Raw genomic sequence first — 21,844 nt, forward strand, 5'->3', positions numbered from 1 at the left:
TAAAGGTGCCAGGTTATCTTTGCAAAAGAATAAAACCTGCTTCCTGACCCCACACACAGAACAGATAGAGCAATTTTTTCCCTTACCACCCTCTGCCAAATTGTCTTAACCCTGCCCTGGAGAAGAGAAAGAACAATTTGACGATCTGTGCCCATTCAGTAGGCAGTTTTTCTGCTAAGCCTGTGCAAAGATGCCATTTGGTGCCAGCTGTAGTGATAGATTTGTGATTCTTCGCTGTTGCGGTTTCTTATGTAACGCTGTAACTATAGCTGGCACTTGACAAAACCCGTAGCTCCTGTTCTGGCTCGACCGCACATGATGCAAGAATAAGGTAGTAAGGGCGGGTTTATATCTTTATGGGTTTGTGATCCTGAGACAGGGCAGCCCAGAGCAATTTTTTAGCCTGGGTCTGTCTTTGAAAGATGGTATTGCTCTGAATGACCCCAGCTGCTTCTCTCAAAGAAATGTCTCGAGAGCATGGGAAGAGCCAGGGAAGAGGGACTGCCCCATTTGGGGAATGACATTTTGCTTTGGCATCAGCTCTGCTCCAGCCAGGGACTACCCAAGGACTGCTGCTATATTGGATGCATGTCTGCAATGCACCTCTTGGACGATACACAGAGGCTGTAGAGAGATCAGACTTGTAGATTACAACTTAGCCATATGCAAGTGTCCCTGAAAATGTGAACAGTAACGGCTGTCCTATTATTAACCAAATAGATACTATTAGGAAGTGATATATTTAATCACTCCCAGCCAGGGTGGAATTTGAACTCGTGACCTAGAAGTAGTAGCAGAGTTTTCAGCTGCAGGAAAAAAAAAAAAAAATGAAGGTCAAACAGGACTTTTCCTGCTGGGCAAAATAATTTATTGCAGGTGAAACAGTCTCAGATATGTGGTAAATTAGGCTGTGCATTATCTCATGGATAATAATTTCTCTCTGATGTTTGCCTTCTTGTGTGCATCTTTATTTTGGGCTCTAAATAAGATAAGAAGCACCAGAAATCTCCCAGGAATAACAAATGCATTTTCTTTGCTTGATTGAGGAAAGAAATATTGGACAGACATGTGTTATGCAACGATTTAAAAATAACTCTCTTGTAAAACTTGGAGTGAGCCTCAAATACCGCAGAAGCAGCAGAAATGTGTTACCTACCTTTTTATCAGCAGTGTCAGCCAGTACAGCTTTTTTCAGCTACTTTTACTGAACTATTGGCCTGATCATTTCCTGGGCATTTTCTTTTAATGTATTTTCCTAGGAAATAAATTCCAAGTCTCTGTTAAATTTGAAGCTACACTCAAACAGGCAAGGATTTGAAAACAATGCTGCAGTAAGACTAAAATACCTGTGCTGTCCTTAATACCTTTTTGGATACAGCGACAGACAAGAGAGAAGCCTTTTAGGTGTATAATTGCATGGCATACAATGCACTGAGCACACTGCGGGCCCAAGGCACCCATCGTGTGATTGCTTCATCCAGATTTGATCTTTGCCAGGATCTTCTTGAATGTATAGTGACTTTGGGTATCTCCATCCTGATGCCCCAATTCCAGCATTTTCCTGGATCTTTTTGTGATAGTAGTGGCAAGGTGGAAATAAAGCTCATTTTTCTCTGTAAATTGTACCCCAGTAAGGGTCCCTGGAACTGGGCACCCCAAATTGTCAGCTACTACTAAAAATGCTGGCCCTGAGAGCTTGGTGCAGTAAATGAGATCATTTATTCACAGTGGTACAGATTTTTCTGAAATGTAAGACCAGTTGCAGATGTAATGACAATAGAGGAAATTAGCTCATGATGGGATTTTAGAAAGAGGGTAGTGGAAATATGTTCAGTAATGTTCAGTTATTAAACCATTAAAGATCCCACTGGAGACCAGCTAGTAGGATTTCGTATAATCTGAAGTGGCTTAAGGCAAAACACGGAGCCCCTAATGAGGGAAATGACAAAATGTTCCTTTGGAATAGTCACCTCATCTCCTCGCCCATCTCTGCGTGCTCTGCTGTGTGGCGTGTGCAACAGCACATACGTCTCTCTCACGCATATGCACATGTACATACAGGCTCCTAGGAGCACCACCTGAGGAGTGCCACAGCTCTCCTGCCCTTACCCTCCAAAGCGGAGTTTCGTTGAGGGATGGTAGAGGTGAAACCAGAGAAAACTGCAAACATCTGTGTTCTCTTGGGGCCCAATCTAAGCCCTACTGAAAATGCACATAATAACTTCCACTGGCTTCAGGAGCCTTTGGATCAGGCGCTGCGAGCGTCTGCTCCTATGGCTCTGTTTACCATTTTGGTGGGATTACACGGAAACGGGAGGGTATTAAGTTCTGAAAATCAGGTCTGTTGAAGGGAAACCCTAGAGGTCAGGTCTGGATTCAGAGAAAGCTGAAGAACATTATTCTGCCAAGTTGATGACCCTAAATTGGGAAGAGCCTTCTGCCCACAGGGAGAGCCAAACCTGACGAACTGGCACAGGGCTGAAGGTAGCATCATTTTTTGACATCCAAAAGTTGAGGGGTGGTTGTTGGGTCCCAGACCCTGTGCAGGGTGTGCATCAGGCAATTCTCCTGCAGCGTGGTCTGAACCAGTACTGGAGCTCGCATGGATGCTGCCGCTGGCGGTCCTGCATGGAGAAGCCACAGCACAACTGGGGTGTCATTAATGGTGTGAGTAATCAGGCAGTGCTCATTGAGAGGCACGATGCAACAGGTAAAGGTTTGCCAGTGACAATGATGGTCTTTAAAGCAATTAACCTGTCCTAACCTGCCTGCCGGTCGTGTTACTGTTTTCTCCCTGCTGTGCCGGTACACCAGAGCACTGTCCTCAGGTGGTGGATACTGGCACCATTCCCTTGAAATCAGTAGAGAAGTGCTGGCTTCCACCAGTTGGAAATAGGGCTTTCTGCATTTCATGTCCTAGATCTTTCCTTCCTTGGTCAAAACATAACAGCCTTCCCTCCTGCAGTGGCCATGTCTGAGCTTCATGTTGAGAAGCACTCCTGTCTCAGCTTAGGGTCTGATCGCAGCGGTGAAGAAAACACAACAGGTTTTCCCCCTCCTTCCCTGCTTCTAATAGCAACCAGGTGCTCTGACACTTAACCTGTGTGCTGCCGTGAAATTGCCTGTCTAGTGCAAACACCCATGTGAGGCCCTGGGCCTCTAGGATTTACTTTATCCCAGGATTTGTAACGCAATTTCATTTAGATCCTCCATTTGTATCACTCACTTTAAAAATCCATAATTTTTGTTGTTGTCGTTGTTTAAACATGAGACTATAAAATTATCTATTGACTTTTTTTTTTCTTTTGAGAAAAAACAAGAAATATCTTTAAGGCCTTGGCTGCAAACTTTGTTTTTTATTAAATGTGCTACTGTGTTTTAAATTGGTACCAGGGCAAATACTTGGACGATTATATCAAAGTCTGCTGGAGTTAATCAGTTGCATATATATCTATATGTTTGCTACTTTAAAAACTTATGGTTCTTGCACAAAGGACAGAAGAGACCTGTCTGTGTAAAAAAACAAATGTTCAAAACCAAATGTGTTTAAGGTCCTAACCAGGACCTGGGTTTCAGAGCAGAGGTGCTACAGCCAGGCATGTGGTCCTGTGCCAGGGCGTCTTGTGCAGACAGGGAGCTGATCTGATCAGCAAATGCATGTTTGCAACTCAGAGGAACAGACGAGCAGCTGAGTTGCAATGGTTTAAACCTGGAATATTTTGCTGAGGTCCCTAAAATTACTTGAGATTTACACCAGCGTAAGCGAGAGCAGAGCTGCACACTGATTGCCTATCTTGCTTTTGTGGTGATTATGAGAGGTGACGGTGACTTCAGTTTGTAGAATTATTTCATGAAGAAAAGGATATTTTCCTTTTCATAATAGATTGGATCCCTCAACCTTTGACTTCAATCTCAAATACGTGGGGTCTGATGGTATTGCATAAGTGGGTAAGGTGGGTTTTTTAGGTGTTACTAGAGATACCTTCCTCATACAGTCAGGAGCAAAAGTTGAGTTTGGGCATTGACTTGATGCCACTGCTATGAATGGTGAGACTCCGGGCTTCAGAGAGCAGACACCTGATGGTACAAAACGTACCCCACCAAGTATTCAGCTGAGATTATCTGTTCCGGTCGTTGGCTGGTCTGTTGTTATTCCTCAGAATGACCCGGTTCGGGTTTAAGCTGGGTTTGAGAGCAGAAATCCACTGTCCAGTCCCCACCTTCCCAACCAACCTATGAGTGTTCATTTAATACTTCAACTACCCTGTTTTGATTTGCTTGTAAACAAACAAATCATGAAAAAAGCTGGAGGGCACAGAGCAAACCCACCGCCCCTGTTGGGACCTATCTTATCACAGGTAGAGAGAAAAGCCTCTCTAAGGCCGTTGCCTCAGCATTTGTGTCTTCTGAGTCAGCTTGGTGTCTGAGAGAGAGGCAAGAGACTTGTTTTGAGGCCTTTGCACCTGCCATGTCGCTGGGCTTATCCAAACAGTGAGAGATCGGACCGCAGCTGAAAAAACAGCCCATCGCAAGAGCTCGGGATTTTTGACGTCCTTCTTTTGTTTATAGCATCCAGCCCCTCCTCTCTCCTGACTGCAGAGCCAGGCAGGAATTCTCTTCATTATCTTCTGCCGTGCTTCTCATGCCATTTTTATTAAAAGAAGGAAAGGCAAGGCGAGGAGGAGCATGTGCAAGAGAGGAGATAAAAGAAGAAAACGGTCGTATTTGCACAGTCAATGCCAACGTAGGAGAAAGGATGGGAGCTGGAGACCAAATCTATCTGGGTTGTTCCAAAGTGACCTCATCCTCTGGGTTACTCTTTATCAATTGCTTTTGGAGCACCTGAGGATGGGGGAGCCTGCAGACACCCCGGTGGCATTGCTGAGAGGTAAAACCCAGCGCAGTTTAATGACCCACTCTCTATGCAGCAATAAAGAGAGCAGTGTTATCTCCTCTGATCTAGAGACATTGAGCCCTGGTTCAGTGCCCGAGACTGGGAAGCTCTAAGCATGTCTGAGCGGTGCAGTGCTTCTTCACTGAGTTAGTGGTTATTTGGGGTATTTCAGGACCTCTATAAATGACGTTGGGACTTTCAGTGGCTGTGAGCAGCATGTGGGGAACCAGCTGGACAGCTCCAGGCTGTGGAGGATGAGACTGGAGATGGCATAGACCTTCGGCTCTTCCATGTGTGGTTGTATTCAGTCCACCTTGAGCAGCTGATCCAAAGCATTGCAACAAGTGAAGATGTGGGTCGCTGCTCTTTGCTGCCAGCAGATTTCCTGCTTTGCTCGGCAAGGCTTCCTTGCTAGGGAAGAAGAGCAAAGGCGATGGTGTTAGAGGGAAATGGGGACATTGCTAGCAGACTCATTCTGGGCTGAGGAGAGCTGTCCAGGAAATGTTGTCCTTTGGCTTAAGAGTTTGGTGACTATTTAAGGTGAAAGAAAGATGCGTCCTTCATGGGGACACTTGAGGTACAGAATTTGCCTGTTTCACGTGACACTGACTCTGACAGCCATAATTTAATTGGGGATGCCTAAGACCTTGTTGTCTTGTCCTTGAATAACAGGAACACTGTCTGCTTTCATTGCTTTCTGGCCATTTGTGTTTTCATAGGGCAGAAGCTAGGATCAGCCTTAAGGATATTTTCAATTTTGTTGGAAACAAGTCTTTGCTGTATAAAAACCCTCCCTGCTGTTATTTGTAGTAGGAAAAACATATATGCTATTGTAGTAGGGAGAGAGGTATGGGATGTTTGCTTTCCCTTGGTGCTTTTACTGCATCTCGAGTGTGTGCTGGGTCCTCAGATGCTGAAGCCCTACGGTGGGCACAGAGCAGATGTGGTTGGGGCAGCGTCACCCCTTGCAGGTCTGCTGGCACTTGAGGGCATGTGTGTTGCTGCTGTAAATTCAATGATCCTTTAAACCCACCTTTGTCTGAGTAAAAAACAACTTCCCAGAGGTACAATTTTTCCCGTAAGTTTTACAGGAACACCCAGACTGAAAGCAGAGGTCCCTTGCCTGGAGGACACAGCAAGATTAACTCAACTGCCTGGCCTCCCCAGTAAAAACAGGAAAAGAATTAGAGGGTTTTATATTTCTGACCCTGGATCCGTCACTCGCCACAGCAGACAGGAAAGTTGCCCTCATGGTATTTCACACGGCACGTCCTAATTCCCCCTCTAAGCAGAGGGCTTGAGTCATTGCTTTTTAATAAGACTGCCTCCCCACGGGCGGAAGCTGCAGCGATCAATGTGGCTTACTCAGTTCTCGAAAAGGTCATTAAAAGACCATAGATATAAATTTAAAAGAGTGTTTGTTCACATCCTTAACATTAAAGATGTTCTTCTGTCTCACTTCCTTAAGTACCATTGTACGAAGCCGGCGTGTGTTGGACCTGCCTGACGGCAGAGTGGAAAGAGCACAATATTGCTGTTAGTATGCCATCAGCTCAGAGAGAAGGCGAGAGAGAAAATAAATGGTCAAAAATCACACTTTTTTCACCACTTGGAGCAGAGCTTGTTTTGCTAACATCTCCAGATACAGTCTGTAATATTGACCTTGGTGCCCCATAACCGTATAGGAGAGAATAAATTCTTTTTTTTTTTTTTTTTTTTTTTTCCCCCTTCTTCGTTCCTGCATTCCTTCCTCCCTCCCTCACTATGGTACTGGATTACTGCCTGATGTATTGCACGTATCATCCCTTTAGCAGCTATATTTTTCCGAAATGTGGGTACTGTGAAGGAATGCTAAAACTCTCAGTTGCTGCCGATATGATATATTTAACAGTTCAGGAGGATATAAGTATCTCAGGTTCCAGCTGTTGAGATGTGAAATGCCACATCTAGCTCAATCAGGTTTTTGCCACTAGTTGCATCAGGCCAGGGTGAACTGAAAGCACGATGGCTTGCATTTGAGTTTCTAAGGTGGCTTTCTGGTGCCCCAGTCCAGGCACATCTCCAGCTCTGGGTGATGCTGGAGGGCACCCCTGGAGCACACGTGCTCCCATTTCTGATCTCCTCTGGGCCTGGCTGGTTTGTTGGTGCTGTTCCCGGGTGTGACAGCCTGAGGCTTCTCTGCCGTCCCGGGCATGGGGAAGGTTGTGAGGCTCCAGGTTGCTCTCAACTGGGCAGTCTGAAAGGGGAGCCGGGATGAGGATGGGGAGGCTTGGCGCCCTGGCTGCAGAGCTGGCTCCCAGTCCTGATGTTGCTTTACAGTGCCTGTATGTCTCTAGGCATTTGTCTTCCCTTTCTCTGTATTTTAAACTAAGACAAGGATATTACGTTCAGAGCTCATGGGGTATTGTGAGTACAAATCAGTTAATGTCAGGTATTTTGCTCACCTTCTTTTTTGGAGAAGAAATGGCCTTTTGGTTTTTTTTCCCTGTCACTAAACTATAAGGATCATTTGCCTGTCGGGGCATATCACATCTCCAAGAGCTTTCCATTTTTGAGCAGTGGGCTGCAGTTGGAAATCTCCCCTCGCCAGCATGTAGCAGATGACAGGATTAGACCAAAGCTCACTGCCACAAAGCCAGCAGCCACTCTTCTCCGATGTCCACAGGGTGCTCTCCCCATGTGCAGTTTTGCATTCACAATCCATACAGTTAAATATGCCAGAGTTCTCCCCACCTAATAACTTTCATTTCCAGTTTTCTGTCTTATTCACCCACATACACACTCATCTCCAGTCACCTAATAATTCATAAACACCATATTCTCTCCCGTGCTTAATTTAGTGCTGTGTCTTCTTCCATTATGTTCTGCCAACTTCTTGCCCTGTACATAAACAAACGTGAACTTCTCCTGTTTTCCGTTTGCTTACATGTACACACAAGCATACACAAACACTCCCACATACTAAAACGCACTCACAGAGGCACGCTTTCTGCTCTTAGCCGCATGCCTGCCCATCACCTATGGGTACTGGTGGAAATCACAGAAAAAATCAGAATCCGAAAACTACTATTTTGCACTCGTGTGATCTCAGCGCATCAGAAAGCAGCATGGATTTATTTATTTTGTAGCTGTTATAGCTGCCCAAACTGTTCCTGTATTAACAGTCTTTTCTAAGAATTGAACCTTTTTTGTGGTTAGCAGATCCCCAGTGACAAAATCCACATTTCTGCAAGTATACTTGTTAATCTTAAATATTTTACGAATGGTTTTGAAGAAAGATCTTGAGAAATAACTGCTCTTTAATAATCAAAGCTTGCCTCTGCTTTGATTTCATCAGTATGAATCAGAAACTTCCCATCTTAACAAGTGGATTTATCTGGGAGTAAAATCTAGAGGAAACTCTCAGTATTATACATCAGTGTGTGTTTGGCCATTTAAGTTATTTCCTCTAATTTTATATATTTTTTTAAACAGTTGTTTTAAACAGGACCCAAGGGCAGAATTTTTAAATTTTTCACTTTGATTGAATAAACACTCATACCAATATCTGTGTAGATGTCTCCCCAGTCTGTAGGTGAATTAAGATAGTGTTTGTGCTACCTGAATCCTCGAATTTAGCTCATAGGAGCTACAGACTATTGCCGGCAGGAATCAGGTGAAGGAGCAATGAGAAAGCTGGTTGTGTTGTGCTTTCGTTCCAGTGAGTTTCACTCCCCATTTCAAGTGTGGTAACAAAGAACCAAATCCCAGTGCTGTTCACGTGCACTTCTTTCAATGACAGTTATTTTGCAGGCACAGTATCCATGAGAAACAACTTTCTTGTAAAATATAATGTGTGATATTGGAGTTTAAGTCATGCTTGTTAATTTAATGAATGTTGTAAGGAGATACTTATTTCACAAACTCGAAGATTTCAGTAACTACAGTCCATTGATATCTACTTCAATGGCTTTGTTGCTCTGTGTAGTAGATAAATTTCTTCATAGTACACACTTCATTAATACATGCTTTTTGACCAAGTTCCTGTGACAAAAAGACATGTATATTACTGTCAGTAATTGGGGCAATATGAGTGTAGTAAGTACAGGACTGGCGTGGGGTAGGAAAGAGCTGGGTTGCGTTATGGGCTCTGTAATTAGCCTGATTGATGACTTCAAGCAAATCATTTTGCCTTTGCCACTCCGTGGCTTTACAAATTGGCGCAATGAGGATAATGGTAATGAGTTTCTTTGGGGAACGTTTTGAATTCTGATAATGTAAAAGACATTGTAAAAAAGCTAAACATTTATATTATTTCTGTATTGCATGTAAAAAAAATTATTCCTCGTTTACAGATGCACAGGATTTAGGTAATCATGGCTTTGCATAAATATGTAACAGTTTGCTAATTCTTCTGTGAGTATTTCGATGCTAATACCGTGATCCAGTGCTGTGGATCCTATTTTTCGCGCTCTCATGGAGAGGAAGAAACCTTCTTTTTAACTCTGCTGTTTTAATACACGTATGCAAAGTGGATAACTTATTTATCTATCACTGAAACATCCCCAGTCCAATTCTGTCTTAGATCAATAGGCAAATTCCCACTGGCTCCAGCTGCAGTTGGATTGAGCTCAGGGCTGTTCAGGAAGTAATCAGTGTTTACAGGGTGTTTTAAGTTCCTTAAATGAACTATGGCACAGACTTGCAGGTAACGCCGTCCCTGACATGGAGAGATGGGAGCAGACGTGTCCAAGGCTAAACACAGTGAAGCACAGGGCTGGTTTCTCAAATACTGCAGTACTGTCGACTGTTGGTAATGGTGTTACCATTTCCCACTGCACGTGGGGAGGGTTGATGCAGTGCCATGGTGTCAGTGCAATGCCATCTCTACAGTGGGTCTAGATGTAGCACCAACACACTGAACTGCACGATTTTCATCAGCAGAGTTTAGCTGTCAAATAGTCAAGAGTTGCACCTATTTCAGAGCTGTGCATAAATCAAGCATGGACACAGGTGGCGCTGATTGTGCTCACAAGAAAAAGACACCCAACCAAGAATTAATCCCATCAGCAAAAAATCCCAAAAGCAACTAAAACTTGCTTTTTTGGCAGCCAGCCCCCATTTCAGTATCTCCTTCTCTGCCCTTTGCTACTGCCTTTGTTGTACTGATCGCTTAATATTTCCTTTTGTCTTGCAGGGAACTGAGCGATAGGACAACATACACATACCAGGTCGTCATTGTTTCCGGGACGGAGGAGAGCGAGCCTTCCCCCGCGCTTGTGTATATCTCTGGAAGTGGATACTGTGGAGACGGGATTATCCAAATGTAAGTCTGGAGCAAGCAAACAGATAAATCTGTGCACATCTACTCAGCCAGAAGCTGAGACTAGAAAGGAATTGATGACCTCTGATGTCTCCTTAGTTTAGGCCGGCTCTCATCTGTAGATAATGACTCATGTGCTTGATGATTACCGGGATGATGACATTTAATTGGAACTTAGGCCCTGCTATCCTGGCACCAGTAGATACAGACAGAGATACAGATAATGGAGTCCAGACAGCAGGATCGATATGAAAGTATGCTATATGCTCTTTATGCTGTTTGTTTGTGTATCCGTATCTTTATAAATGTATATGACATTTCCTATATGAAGCTGAAGTGCTGGAAAAATTCACACAGCCTTTGATGCTGTCCTTACACATGATGTCCCATGTGTCTGGCAGCTGGTGGACAGGGTAAAGCCTTTGCCACATGTTGGGTCAGGTTGCTGGTGCAGCCTCTTGTTTGACTGACCACCAGAGCTGGGATGCATTTGGAGGTGATAGATTTGGCCTCTGAAGGGAGAGTGCTGGGAATTGCATGTTCTCAATCAGCTCCTCCTTCTCACCAGCTGCCAATCCCCAGACCGCTGAAAATGTAAAACAATCATTCACAACTATGTTAGGGTTTATTCTTTTACTATGTTGGCCTTTAAGGCCACCTGCTTCAAAGCTTCCTGGCATTAGGTAATTTAATTATTTAAACTATGGAAGTAACAACAAGCAAGTGCCTAATCCAGCCAGTATTATTTGCTTGAAATAATGCTGATCAGCAATCACATAGTACAAGTCTGTCAGATGATACACCTGGCAGCAAGTATTTGCAGGATGAGGCCCAACAGGCAGAGAAATCAAAGAGAACAATCAAACGACATACGAACCCAGGGCAGTCTTGGAGACAGAGGTGGAGAAAGACAGATTAATTTTGCTTTCCATAACTTTGTCCTACTGTTATGTTTGCACATTCCTCAAACATCACTTGTGGCTTTGCAGCAAGCGTCGAACAATAGCTGAGCTGCCTCAGGAGCGAGCAGGAACCAGACTGTGTCACAGCTTTGTTGGTTGTGGCCCCACTTGCAGCTGCGGCAGCCCCTTTCTCATCTAGTTCACACTCTTCTCCCCACACGCCCCTGCAACTGTGTGGGCTGGTGCAAGGCAGGACCACATCCCCAACACCACCTGCTCCCTGTCGACTGCTCTGCTCTGAGTGCCGTCACCTGGAACAGCCCAGCACCAGGCTTCATGCCTTGTTATTCCCATGCTGGGGTCACAGTCTGGCCCTTCCAGATTTAATACAAAGAGTTTCAGAGATTCCTGTTCTCTTTTTCCCCACCTGCTGAGTTGCAGTCACACCATCTATGAAGGAAGTTGCTCATATCCTTATCAGAGAACAGCAAGTGGTATCCACATGTGCAGGAGAGAAGTGGCCAGGCAAGCTTGTGAACCAGGAATGATGAAAGTCAGGGCTGGAGAAGAAAGGGAGAGGTATTTTAAGGGTCGGCACACAAAGCCGCTGTACTGGATTTCAGGGCTTTGGGGTTCTGCAGAGGGGTTGCAGCAATTGTTAGGATGATGCCATTTGCCATCTGACTCCTTTTTGCATGTGTGTGCCCTGCCTACAGAGACTTGGGGGAAGAATGTGATGATATGAATAAGATCAACGGTGATGGCTGCTCCCTATTCTGCCTGCAGGAGTTATCCTTTAATTGCATTGGTAAGTCTAGCTCAGAGCCTTTCCACTCACGGTGGGCAACAACTCTATGCAGAGTGCAAGGAAAAAATCAACAGTATTTTCAGCATTTCCAGCTGAAGAGTTGTCATGGAAGAGAGAAAAAAAGGTGGAATTTGTAGGTTTGAAAGGCGAACATATCTTCCCAGCTTCTGGTCATTTTGATGGGAAATTGGTTCTGCTGGCTTTGAAACAGCCTAGGACTTAAGGCTAAGTCAGCCATTGTGGGACTGATCCAAAGCCCATTGAAGTCAGTGGGTGGTTTTCCACTGGCTTCAATAGGCTTTAGATCTGGCTACGTGAGAAGACATGAACTGATTTTTTCTGGTAAACAGGAGGAGGAGTGAAAGGGGAAGGGACTGAGACCAGAAGCAAGTCCAGCTGAGGTCACACCTCCTTTGAGTTGCAAATCAATATCTGAGGATCAAAGGTCTAGCTAATCCCCTTTTTCAGAGGTGAAAACTACTTAATCAGATTTCATTTGCAAGCCTGGTTTGCTCTGATTAGCAAAACCTGTAAGCACAATGGCCAGAAGATGCTCGAGCTATCGGGGATTGCAGGGCTGCAGTTGTGAGCTTTACATATTAAACTCTCTAGGAATGCTGGGGGCAGAGAAGGGAAATGGAGACCAATTTATGCTGCACTTTCTGTGGGGTAGCCCTGTGTTGTGGGATTGCATTTCCCAAACAGGGCTCAGCGAGGTCTGGGAAGGATGAAACATTCAGAGCTTCTGCAACCAAAGTTAATGTTTATAAAGGGACGGCTTTTTCTCAAGAGATTTTATGAGACTCCTTATCTGGACTGACCAAGCAAATACTCTGTCCCATCTAGTGATCCCATGCCTTCAGTTCAGGGCATCAGTCCTAAGCAGATAATATAATGTTGGCAGGACTGAAATCTGCTCTTTTTGGCAAAAAATGGATGATCCTCTCTTGTGCCTGGAGCAACATATAAAGGACCTCACAGGCACCATGTCTCCCTTGGGTGGTAAGCTGGGGACTGCTTGTCTCATCGTAATGGCTACATTTTTACATCAGCATCCCACGCTGTGGGACTTGAGGCCTGATTTGGTGATGTACTTATTTACATATTTACATATGTAAATTGCTCTATTGAAATCTAAGAGTATTTATGGTCAAGGCTAATTGTGACTATTGGTGGTCTTGAAGTTACATTTGTGTTTCAAGTAACTTGCTGCATTAGAGCCTCAAGCACTGAAAGATTAGTCATAATATTTTGAAAGTGAGATAAACACTTATGCAAATGTTTTGGGTTCTCCAAAAGTCAGGCATAGTGTGAGGCTGGTTCCAGCAAGGGTTTGGGTTGGAGCTGTATGGTTGCATCTGTATCACCCTGCTCAGCAGCAGGTCTGAGCTCCTTGGTCCTGGTCTGTATTTTGACCACATCCCAGCATTACGTTAGGACATGACCCAGGTCCTCCCCTGTGTACACTGGTTCTCAAGGAAATTGAGTTGTGTGGGCTGGACAGAAGCTGCACCATGCTCTAAGTAAATGCCCAGACAGGAGTAAGAGTGGGGTGTCCCAAGCCTTGGACCACACAGCGATGTCCTGCCAGGTAGGTGTAGGAGCTTGCTTTATGCCTGTGTACACGTTCATCTCCAGGACTAGCAACAGGGCTGGTTAAGAGGGTGGAAAAAACCTGTCTGACAGCACTGTAATTAGAAAATGAAGCAACTAAATCATACACACAGGTTTTTCTACACCGTTACAGAGGAAGTGATTTTTCCGATTTGCTTGTGTTGAAAAGGAAAAGGGGAATTCCAGAGTTAAAAAGTTGTTTGTTTTTCATAGGCTTTGGAAGTCTGTGATTTTGCACAGGATTACAAAAGCGAATGAAATCAAATTGTTTGTGAAATACTGAACATGGGGACTCACTTGGGTGAATCAAATTAGCTGAATCAATGGAAAGGTGCATGGACGCAGACCTTACAGATGTTTGTTGCGTGACTTTACAACTGTGGTGGTGCGACTGCTGTGGCGGTGATGGCCTTGGTGTGCGTGCAGGGTCTGTGAGGATGGACCAGCTGCTGTTGTTTTCGGGCAAACACTGCCTTCATCAAGTTCTGAGGAAAGATTCAGAGAAGGTCATACCTATGAAACAGGTCCTGTTGGCTTTTATGCATGCTGGACCACCATGAATTAGGAGATCAAGAACTAGAGAGACACTGCTGGCTAATCTTTCAGACAAATGAACAGTGCTGATTTGTATTCTGTTTTAAAATATCAAGCATTAAAATCTCACCAGAAAACATAAAGATGCTGGGGAAGCGAGTGGCTGTACATATTACATAATAAATAATAATTGAAAAGAGCAGAAATTCAGCATTCTCCACAATCTATTAATATCAGACTGGATCCTCTGCCTTTAGCCAAACAAAAGTCTTTGAGACAGGTAGGGTATTTTCTTGGAAAATACAGAATACTTGGGTCCCTGTTTCAGCAGCACAGAAAAATAACTGTAATTTATTTCCATGTTTACAAGGCTAACACATGTTATAATCCTGTAGGACAACAAGTAATTATTTCAGACAGTGTTATTTTTGCAGTGATGTTCTTGTTGTGTTATGTAGCTCTTTAGAGCCCCGGGAATCACTCCCCTTCACCAAAGAATTCAGTGAGCTTCAAACACATGTTCAGACGCTTTGCTGAATTGGGGGCCTCAGGGTTTGATCTTGCAAATGCTTCCTTCCAGGCATGTTTCTGAACTACCACAAGGCATTCTTTAGACTTCAGGAAATCTAACCACAACAGTGAATGCAATGCTTGTCACAAATTGTCTGCAGGATTGGGTCCCACATGGCTGAAAATAATCACTAAACATTTTGTTTGCAAAGGCAGGGCTGAAGGGGCATCACTGGGGAGGTTCCATAGCAGGAGGTTTGATAGCAAAGCCCAAGTGGACTTCCTTCCAAAGCAGAGACCACGCAAGTCACCTCACTTGATAGAAGAGAAATATAACAGAGCCCGGAAACGCCATCAAGCTTTAGATTTAGAGCCATGAATCACAGAATAGTTTAGATTCAAAGAAGTCTCTGGATGTCTCTGGTCCAAGGAGGGCCAACTTCAAAGTTAGATCCAGCTTCAAAGTTGGAGCATGTTGCTCAGGGTCATGTCCAGCTGCATTCGGGATATCTCCAAGGATGGAGGCAGCCTGTTTGCAGGTGTCCCTCTGCCTCTCCTGCTCCCTTTGCCTTTTAGGATCATGAGTTTTGTGGGTTTTTTTAATTGGTCCAACTTTCCTTTGAATAAATGGCACAAGGCTCTCAAGACACTTTGCGCTAGTGCCTGTAATAAAATTAGACTTCTTTTTTTTTTCCCCTCGGTTTTGTCTTCCCTCCACCTTTCCTCTCTAATCAGATAACAGTGGATCAATCTGCTCTGCCACGGTAGGAGGGGTGCGGGGGAAGGAAGGAGGGAGGCAGGGAAGAAAACTGTGTGGTCTTACTGTCAGGCTGTCCTGGCCTTCCCTGAACACAAAGCCGAGTAACAGAAAACAGATAAGATTAATAGCGTTTTCTTCCTGCAACATGCTGAAGAGCGACAGTGAGATTAATTAATTAATTAATTAAAGCATCTGGCAGTGCTTCTTTTTTAAGTTCTGCAGTACACTCACCCTTCCCCATCCTGAAATTTATCATCTCTACTTTTTTTCCCCTTTGCATAGCGGATTTTGCATATTTTATCTCCTCTGCACAGTTTGGTCCCATGGGGAAAGTTTCGCTTTGCCTTTTGGTTTGTAGGAGACAAGCAAATCAAAGTTGTGTCCGCTGTGACTGATGCACCCCTCTCCTACCTCTTGGCTGCTTTTCTTTCACCTTGCTCTCGATTACTCCCGGGATAACTGATTTTTGCGATTACTGCGGACCTCAGCCAAGTTCAAGCTGACGTGTCCTGTGTAAAACAGACCCCAGTCATAAGAGTTACGATTTGCAGTTGTGGGAACCCAGAGCTTTTTAGCACTTGATCCATTCCCACCGGACCATTGAGAAATGGGTGTCAAACAAGCAGCTGAGCACCTTGTCCTTGGTATGCACTCTCCCACACACCAACATTGTACACATGCATCTAGATATATGTGCGGACATTGAAAAAGAGCGCCGCTTTCATTTGCATTCCTTTTGTTGAGTGTGATGTGCATTATGCATTGATTTAGCTTGCCAGTGCTGAAGAAAGAGAAGGATATAATAAAAAAGATGCAGAGATCAATAACAAAGAAGGGAGGGGGAGAGAAAGGAATATGAAAAGAGATGAGTGAAGGCTGATAGACACATTGAAACACATCTGGGAAGTAGCTTCAGAACTTCTATCTACCCTTAAGTTTGCCTGGTAATTTATGGGGTTTTCAGTCGCATCTTATTGGTGTTATTATTGCTACACTTTATCTCCTTTGCTTATAAGGGACTCTTTGCTAAAGCCTTTTTACAGCAAAACAGGGCAGTGCTTCCACGAACTTCCACATGTGAGTGGTCCCGCTGAAGAACGTGAATGTTTCGGGTTAGACACACGTCTCTGTGGTTTGTTGGATCAGGGCCTCAGGGATGTAAAATACAAAGAAAAGGCATAGAGTAGAGGAAGAAAGAAAATAAATATATCTAGCTGTTGAATTTACCACCAATTTCTGGCATGTTTGAAGCATTAGTCGCCAGCGGTTGTTCAGGGAGAAGTATGATTTTAATTTGACAATGATCCTTAAACACCTTTTCTTTTGCTCCTGCTTGGCCTCAAATTTTTTTTGCTACCTTACCAATCTGGATCTGTCCTTCTCCTCCTCAGAGGCCTCTCCCTCCAGCTGTGAGCCTTACCTTTGTGGGAGCTCTATCCTTTACCTCTCCCATTATCCATAAATTAAGCATAGCACTTTCCCCTAATCTTATTGTTTGGCTGGCTGCATTGCATTCAGGGAAATGATTAATATTCATGAGCTTGCTATCTCTGTTTGGTGCATAATCCTCTAGGGAAATTGCAGTGTTAAATGAGTGACACAAACCTAATTTTATATGTCTTTTTTTTCCTTTCTTCCTTTTTCCCTTTTTTCCCCTTTCTGACAGAGAAGTAATGCGCTTAAAATAAATTGATGGATGACCATCCATATTCATTGTGGGCATGCTTTGAGAGCGCGCCTCGCTCCCATCCTCTCCCCCTCCCTTCCTCATACCCCTGCACAGGAACACAGCTTTGACTGCCGAAACTGTGGCCCCTCACAGCAGCTAATGGTGATTTCGCCTTCTTTCACAAACATTAAATAGGCCTTGGCTGACCCCGCCGAGGGCTTTCAGTAAAACAACAGCATGGGAGAAACTGAGCCACCTTGCAAGAAAAACTCGGCATCTCACAGGGTATCAACAAGACTAAAGCACTGACCAAGGAGCTTGGGAAAGAGTATTGCTGTCCATAAAGTAGCTGAGGTTCTATAGCAGAATTTCGTAGCAAATAGCATTGAATTTACTGACCGGGGCTATTCAGATGATATTTATGTGAATCCTTCAGCTTAAGGCAAATACTTCGAAGCTGACTGTTTCCTGCAGCTCATGGGAATGTGGCTACATGTTCTAAAATGTCTAAGCACTCATTTGGCAAGTTAGTAATCACAGCATCATCATAAAGTCTCTTAAAGTGTTTTTCAGACTGTCATCATTAATAGTGCAATCGTAGCAGGGCCAGCTGAGCCACAGAGCAGAGAGAGCAAGCATCTCAGGCACCAAAATACAAAGGACAGATGCTTTTTTGTGGGGGAGAATGTGGGCTGGCGTGGTATTTGCCTGCATTTTTCCCTAGGCCAGTGACTCCAGCCCAGCTCAATCCAGCTTTGGTTTTTAGGACACAGCTACAATGAGAGCCCAACAGAAGAATTACTCCTTTGCTTGTTGCATCCCTCATGCATTACTCTCCATGGATCAGAGGGGCTTCCACAGCTGGTCATACTTCCCTCCGTAGAGCAGCCTCTGTGACTCAACAGCAACTTGCTGTGCTTAGAGGATGATGCTGAGCACAAGACCTTCCCTTGCAATAACATCCAACCACATGCACAAACAAGCAGTTTGTTTTCCTTGGTGAATGGCACCACTGGGTTTTTTCTCTTGGGCTGCTTCCCAGCCTCCCAAGCAAGTGGGCCAGGTGTCGAGAAGGACCATGCTGGCCAGCCTTCTCGTGGTCATAGCAGTTGCTGCCTTGTGTGACAGAAGCCTCAAGACTTTCAGTCAAACAGTCTCCAAGTTTAGCTAATAAATCTGTGTAAGTCTGAGGAAATACTGAGATATTCTCAGCACTGCTTTTCTGATTTATCCAACCACCCAGGGTGGGAAACAAGATTAGGTGGGAAGAAGACGTGTGTTGTAGTGCTTTTATAGCATGCCTGGTAGCCCGGGGTTGGGGGAAGGCCACATTGGCTCCTGTTGGCTAGCCACAGAGCAGATAAGGTGTTACTACCACTGCCAGCGATGGAAAATATCCTTTCGCTGAAGTGACAAAGGCTCGTGTTCTTGGAGGTGAAATATCAAATTTCAATGCCGGGCTCTGGGAGGGAGTTGTAATTGTATCTGTCTGCAGCACGCAGATCAATTGCATAATTATTGTGCTCCGACCGCTATATCATACCGATGAGCCGAGTCACGCCAGACAAAGAACAAGCCCAGGAATGTATTTCCACGAAGCAGCTGAATTACCAGGGAGCTGCGCTCTGCAAATATATTATGCCCACCTGCTCGGTTCAGGAGATGCTCAGACACGATTGTCATATTGTATGGAAAAAAGCCTCCTGCAAGGCCCCTGGATGTTCTGCAATAGACTGCAACACCCACATTGCCTTCAGTTCCAAGATGTCTGTTTTACTTCATTGAAGGAAAACGTCACTATTTATTGATATGCAACCTTATTCAGAAAGGTCTGCCCAAGCTCTGTGTAATGGTTTTCCTCTTTTCAAATCAGAATATCCAGGAAGGAAAGTAACTCTCGAATATTTTACTGTAGCAGGAAATATCTCTGTCTCTGGCTTCTTCAATATTAAAGAAGAGATTAGCAGATATCCTGGAAGCAGGCCATGTTATTCACTCTCTTCCCACTGAAGCCAAAGGTGAAACTCCCATAGAAATAAATGGAGCAGGTTCTGTGATTGCTCAGCCACTGAGTTCATGTGATCTGCAGTGGAATTATTTCTCCTTTTGTGATAGAAACCTCTGGATACGTTTCTTCTCATCTGTGAATATAAACACCAGTGCTGGAGATGCCAATTAAGTGACGTGGTGATAAAATCATGCTTCTGCAGAAGTTGCTGACTTAGGTGAACCTGTGATTTGGCCCTTGCTGTGTCCGAAAAGGCCTGCACACCTCTGGACAGACCCCTCAGGGGTTAAAATGCAAAGCTCGCTCTGTTCCAAGAATTTGTTACTCTGAGACAATGCTTCTGCATTTTTGTCCCCCCTTTTTTTCTTCTTTTTTTTTTTCTCGGACAAATAGTTATGTGGTATGAGGCTTGTTATAGTTGGAAACATCCCTAAATAAACAGCTGAGCTTAAAAATACTCCTTTTTTTTTGTCTGGCCTTTTAAAAAATTACTAGTTATTGCACAAAAGAAGACTGTGCTGATGCCAATCACTGCGTTCTAGCTGAAAACAGGAAGCCGCCCCGAGTGTCTGTCCCCAGCACTTTGGCCATGCAGCTTGGACATTAGAAGCCTCGTTGAAGGATGTGCCCTGTGCTAGGAATTGGATCTCTTTATCTCTTTTTTTTTTTTTTTTTTTTTTTTAAAATGAGGTGGAAGGCTGCCTATCACAGATAAGTGTATATCCTGCATGTCTGCTTCCTGATCGCCATCAGACTTCATTTATTTCGCTGGTGGTTTTCTAGCCTTGCTTTGAACAGGTGACTGGGATGGGGAGTTACCTGTTAATCCAGGCCTGGTCTGATAGGCGCTTCCCAGGTGCTCTCTAAATCCTCTGCCTTACCTTGTGCATCCTTTCATTTCTGAACCTCAGAGGAGGAGTTTGTATTTCAATACAAAAGGCTCCTGTTTGCAACTGCGCTTTCACAGCTTAAGAAGCAAGGAAAAATGGAGTTTGCATCATTTTCTGGTGCAACACAGAAGAGCCCTATGATCGTTCTGGATGTTGAAGCCTAACTGCAACAGTAAGCAGGCCAGGTCTCGCCAATCTGTTTCCCCAACAAATCCCCCTTCTGCAGGTTGATGGCTGCCACAGAGCATTCAGGGATTCCCAGATGTCACAGAAATCTTTGCTGAACCGGAGACTGCCTTTTCCCACAGCAAGGGCAAGAGAGGGACTTTGGTTTGTCCCCAACATTTTTGTGCCTTTAGTAAGAACTTTGTCACGGAAAAGGAGCTTGGGCTGCCTGATAGAATATATGTTCCACAAGTTCAGCTCAGGATCCTTCAGCATCTGTTAATCCCCCAGAGACGCTCTCTCCTGCTGCCAGGTACTATGCCTGCAGACATTTTACTCTTCCAGATTTAAGCTGGATTTCCAGGCAACTCCTTTCTAATTTTTTGAAGTCATTTTTCCTTGAAGACAAATCAGATTTCCTTCATGTTCCCTTTCTCTGTATCTCCGTCAAATCAGATTCAACTTTGAAGTGATAAGTCTATGGTGTTGATGAACGTAGTCCATGATGCAGACCATATGTGACCAATACATCACTATGACCTTCACCAGATCTTGGGACCCTATAGACCTTCATGGAGACAAAAATTAGCTCATATTACCAAGGCCCTGGATGCATGTCATGTCACAGTAGTTGAGAAGAGAACAGAAAAGGCATTTTGCACCATTATGGAAATAAAGATGTTAGCTACTCCTTCCTAGAAATATACGACTCCTGACACTGCCCTCCCCGGCTTTGAGCCTGTAGGACTCTACGGATTTAACAGAGCTGTGTTCACACCACTGTGGAAAAGGAAGAAGCCTGTTAGTTTTTATTTTGTGAGGGCAATCGTAGGAAGAAACAATCTGGTCGTTCTTCACTTTGCTCATGAAAATGTAAAGCCTAATGTGTAACCTACTGAGCATCCAGGACCGCAGTAAGAATCAGAAGTCAGAGCTGGTGCTCAATACCTGATGAAGGAAGACCCTCTGCTTCTTTGTGGCAGCCCACCCAGTGATGTACCACACCGGGCTGTCATAGGTTGATGCCCTCGTCAGTCCCCTCACCAGTGTCTGTGAAGGATTCAAAAAAGTCCCCCTTTTTGCCATCACTCAGTCACAGGAAAAGTTTTCCCCTCTTCTCACCAGCGCTCCCCTCAAAGCATGGCATTGGATACTTCAGGATGGTGTGTCAGTAGTAGGACTTACAGATCTTCCTTTAAAGAAAGCTTGGGTTGTAAAGCCACTTTCCCCCATCATTTTTCAAAGCACACAAAAGTGAGTGAGTACCTAATCTCTCAGCCTTTGTGCGAGGTGTCATCCAGCCAGTGAACCCGTGCTGCAGTGGAGGGCAGGGTGCCATGACTCTTCAGGACCAGCACGGTGGAAGCACTCATGACAGTGCAGTTCAGTTAGACTTTGTTAATCATTTAGGCAGTCTCCATTTAATTCAGACATCTCAGTCTCTCCATTCGGTTCCTCCCTCGGGTTTTGCAGACTCCGAGCAGACAGATTTATTGGGGTCTTAAGCATAATCAGGAACAAATTAGCCTCTGTTAGGATCACACACTGGCCTGGATCACAGCTATTCAAAGGCTGCCTTCCCATCTATGTGAGTATGAATTAAGTCATTGGATTGGAGTAAGTCTTGAGTATTCTTTTATCCCAAACATATGATCTTATCAGAAGCCCATTACGTTTATCATCGCATTAGGAGGGAACGTTCGGAGCCAGTGCAGGAGTATGTTGCTATATAAATGCTGTGCTTACTTCAGTGCCTGTCGTGAAAATAAGTCAATGCTTCAGGAAGGC

The 21,844-nt window shown here is 44.4% G+C and overlaps 1 protein-coding gene across 2 annotated transcripts in view; it reads left to right on the forward strand.

Moving 5' to 3' along the window:
- PAPPA (pappalysin 1) overlaps positions 1 to 21,844 on the forward strand; it is a 183,562-nt gene that overhangs the window by 81,185 nt on the left and 80,533 nt on the right. For both annotated transcript variants that reach the window (XM_009475824.2, XM_087753259.1), the window contains exons 8-9: positions 10,071 to 10,199; positions 11,815 to 11,906. In XM_009475824.2, coding sequence (XP_009474099.1) covers positions 10,071 to 10,199; positions 11,815 to 11,906 — 221 coding nt within the window. The remainder of the gene's footprint in view (positions 1 to 10,070; positions 10,200 to 11,814; positions 11,907 to 21,844) is intronic.

The sequence above is a fragment of the Nipponia nippon genome, unplaced genomic scaffold (assembly GCF_047370975.1).
Source record: "Nipponia nippon isolate SJK-2023a ecotype South Korea unplaced genomic scaffold, ASM4737097v1 scaffold_16, whole genome shotgun sequence".
In the NCBI taxonomy this organism is placed as follows: Eukaryota; Metazoa; Chordata; class Aves; order Pelecaniformes; family Threskiornithidae; genus Nipponia; species Nipponia nippon.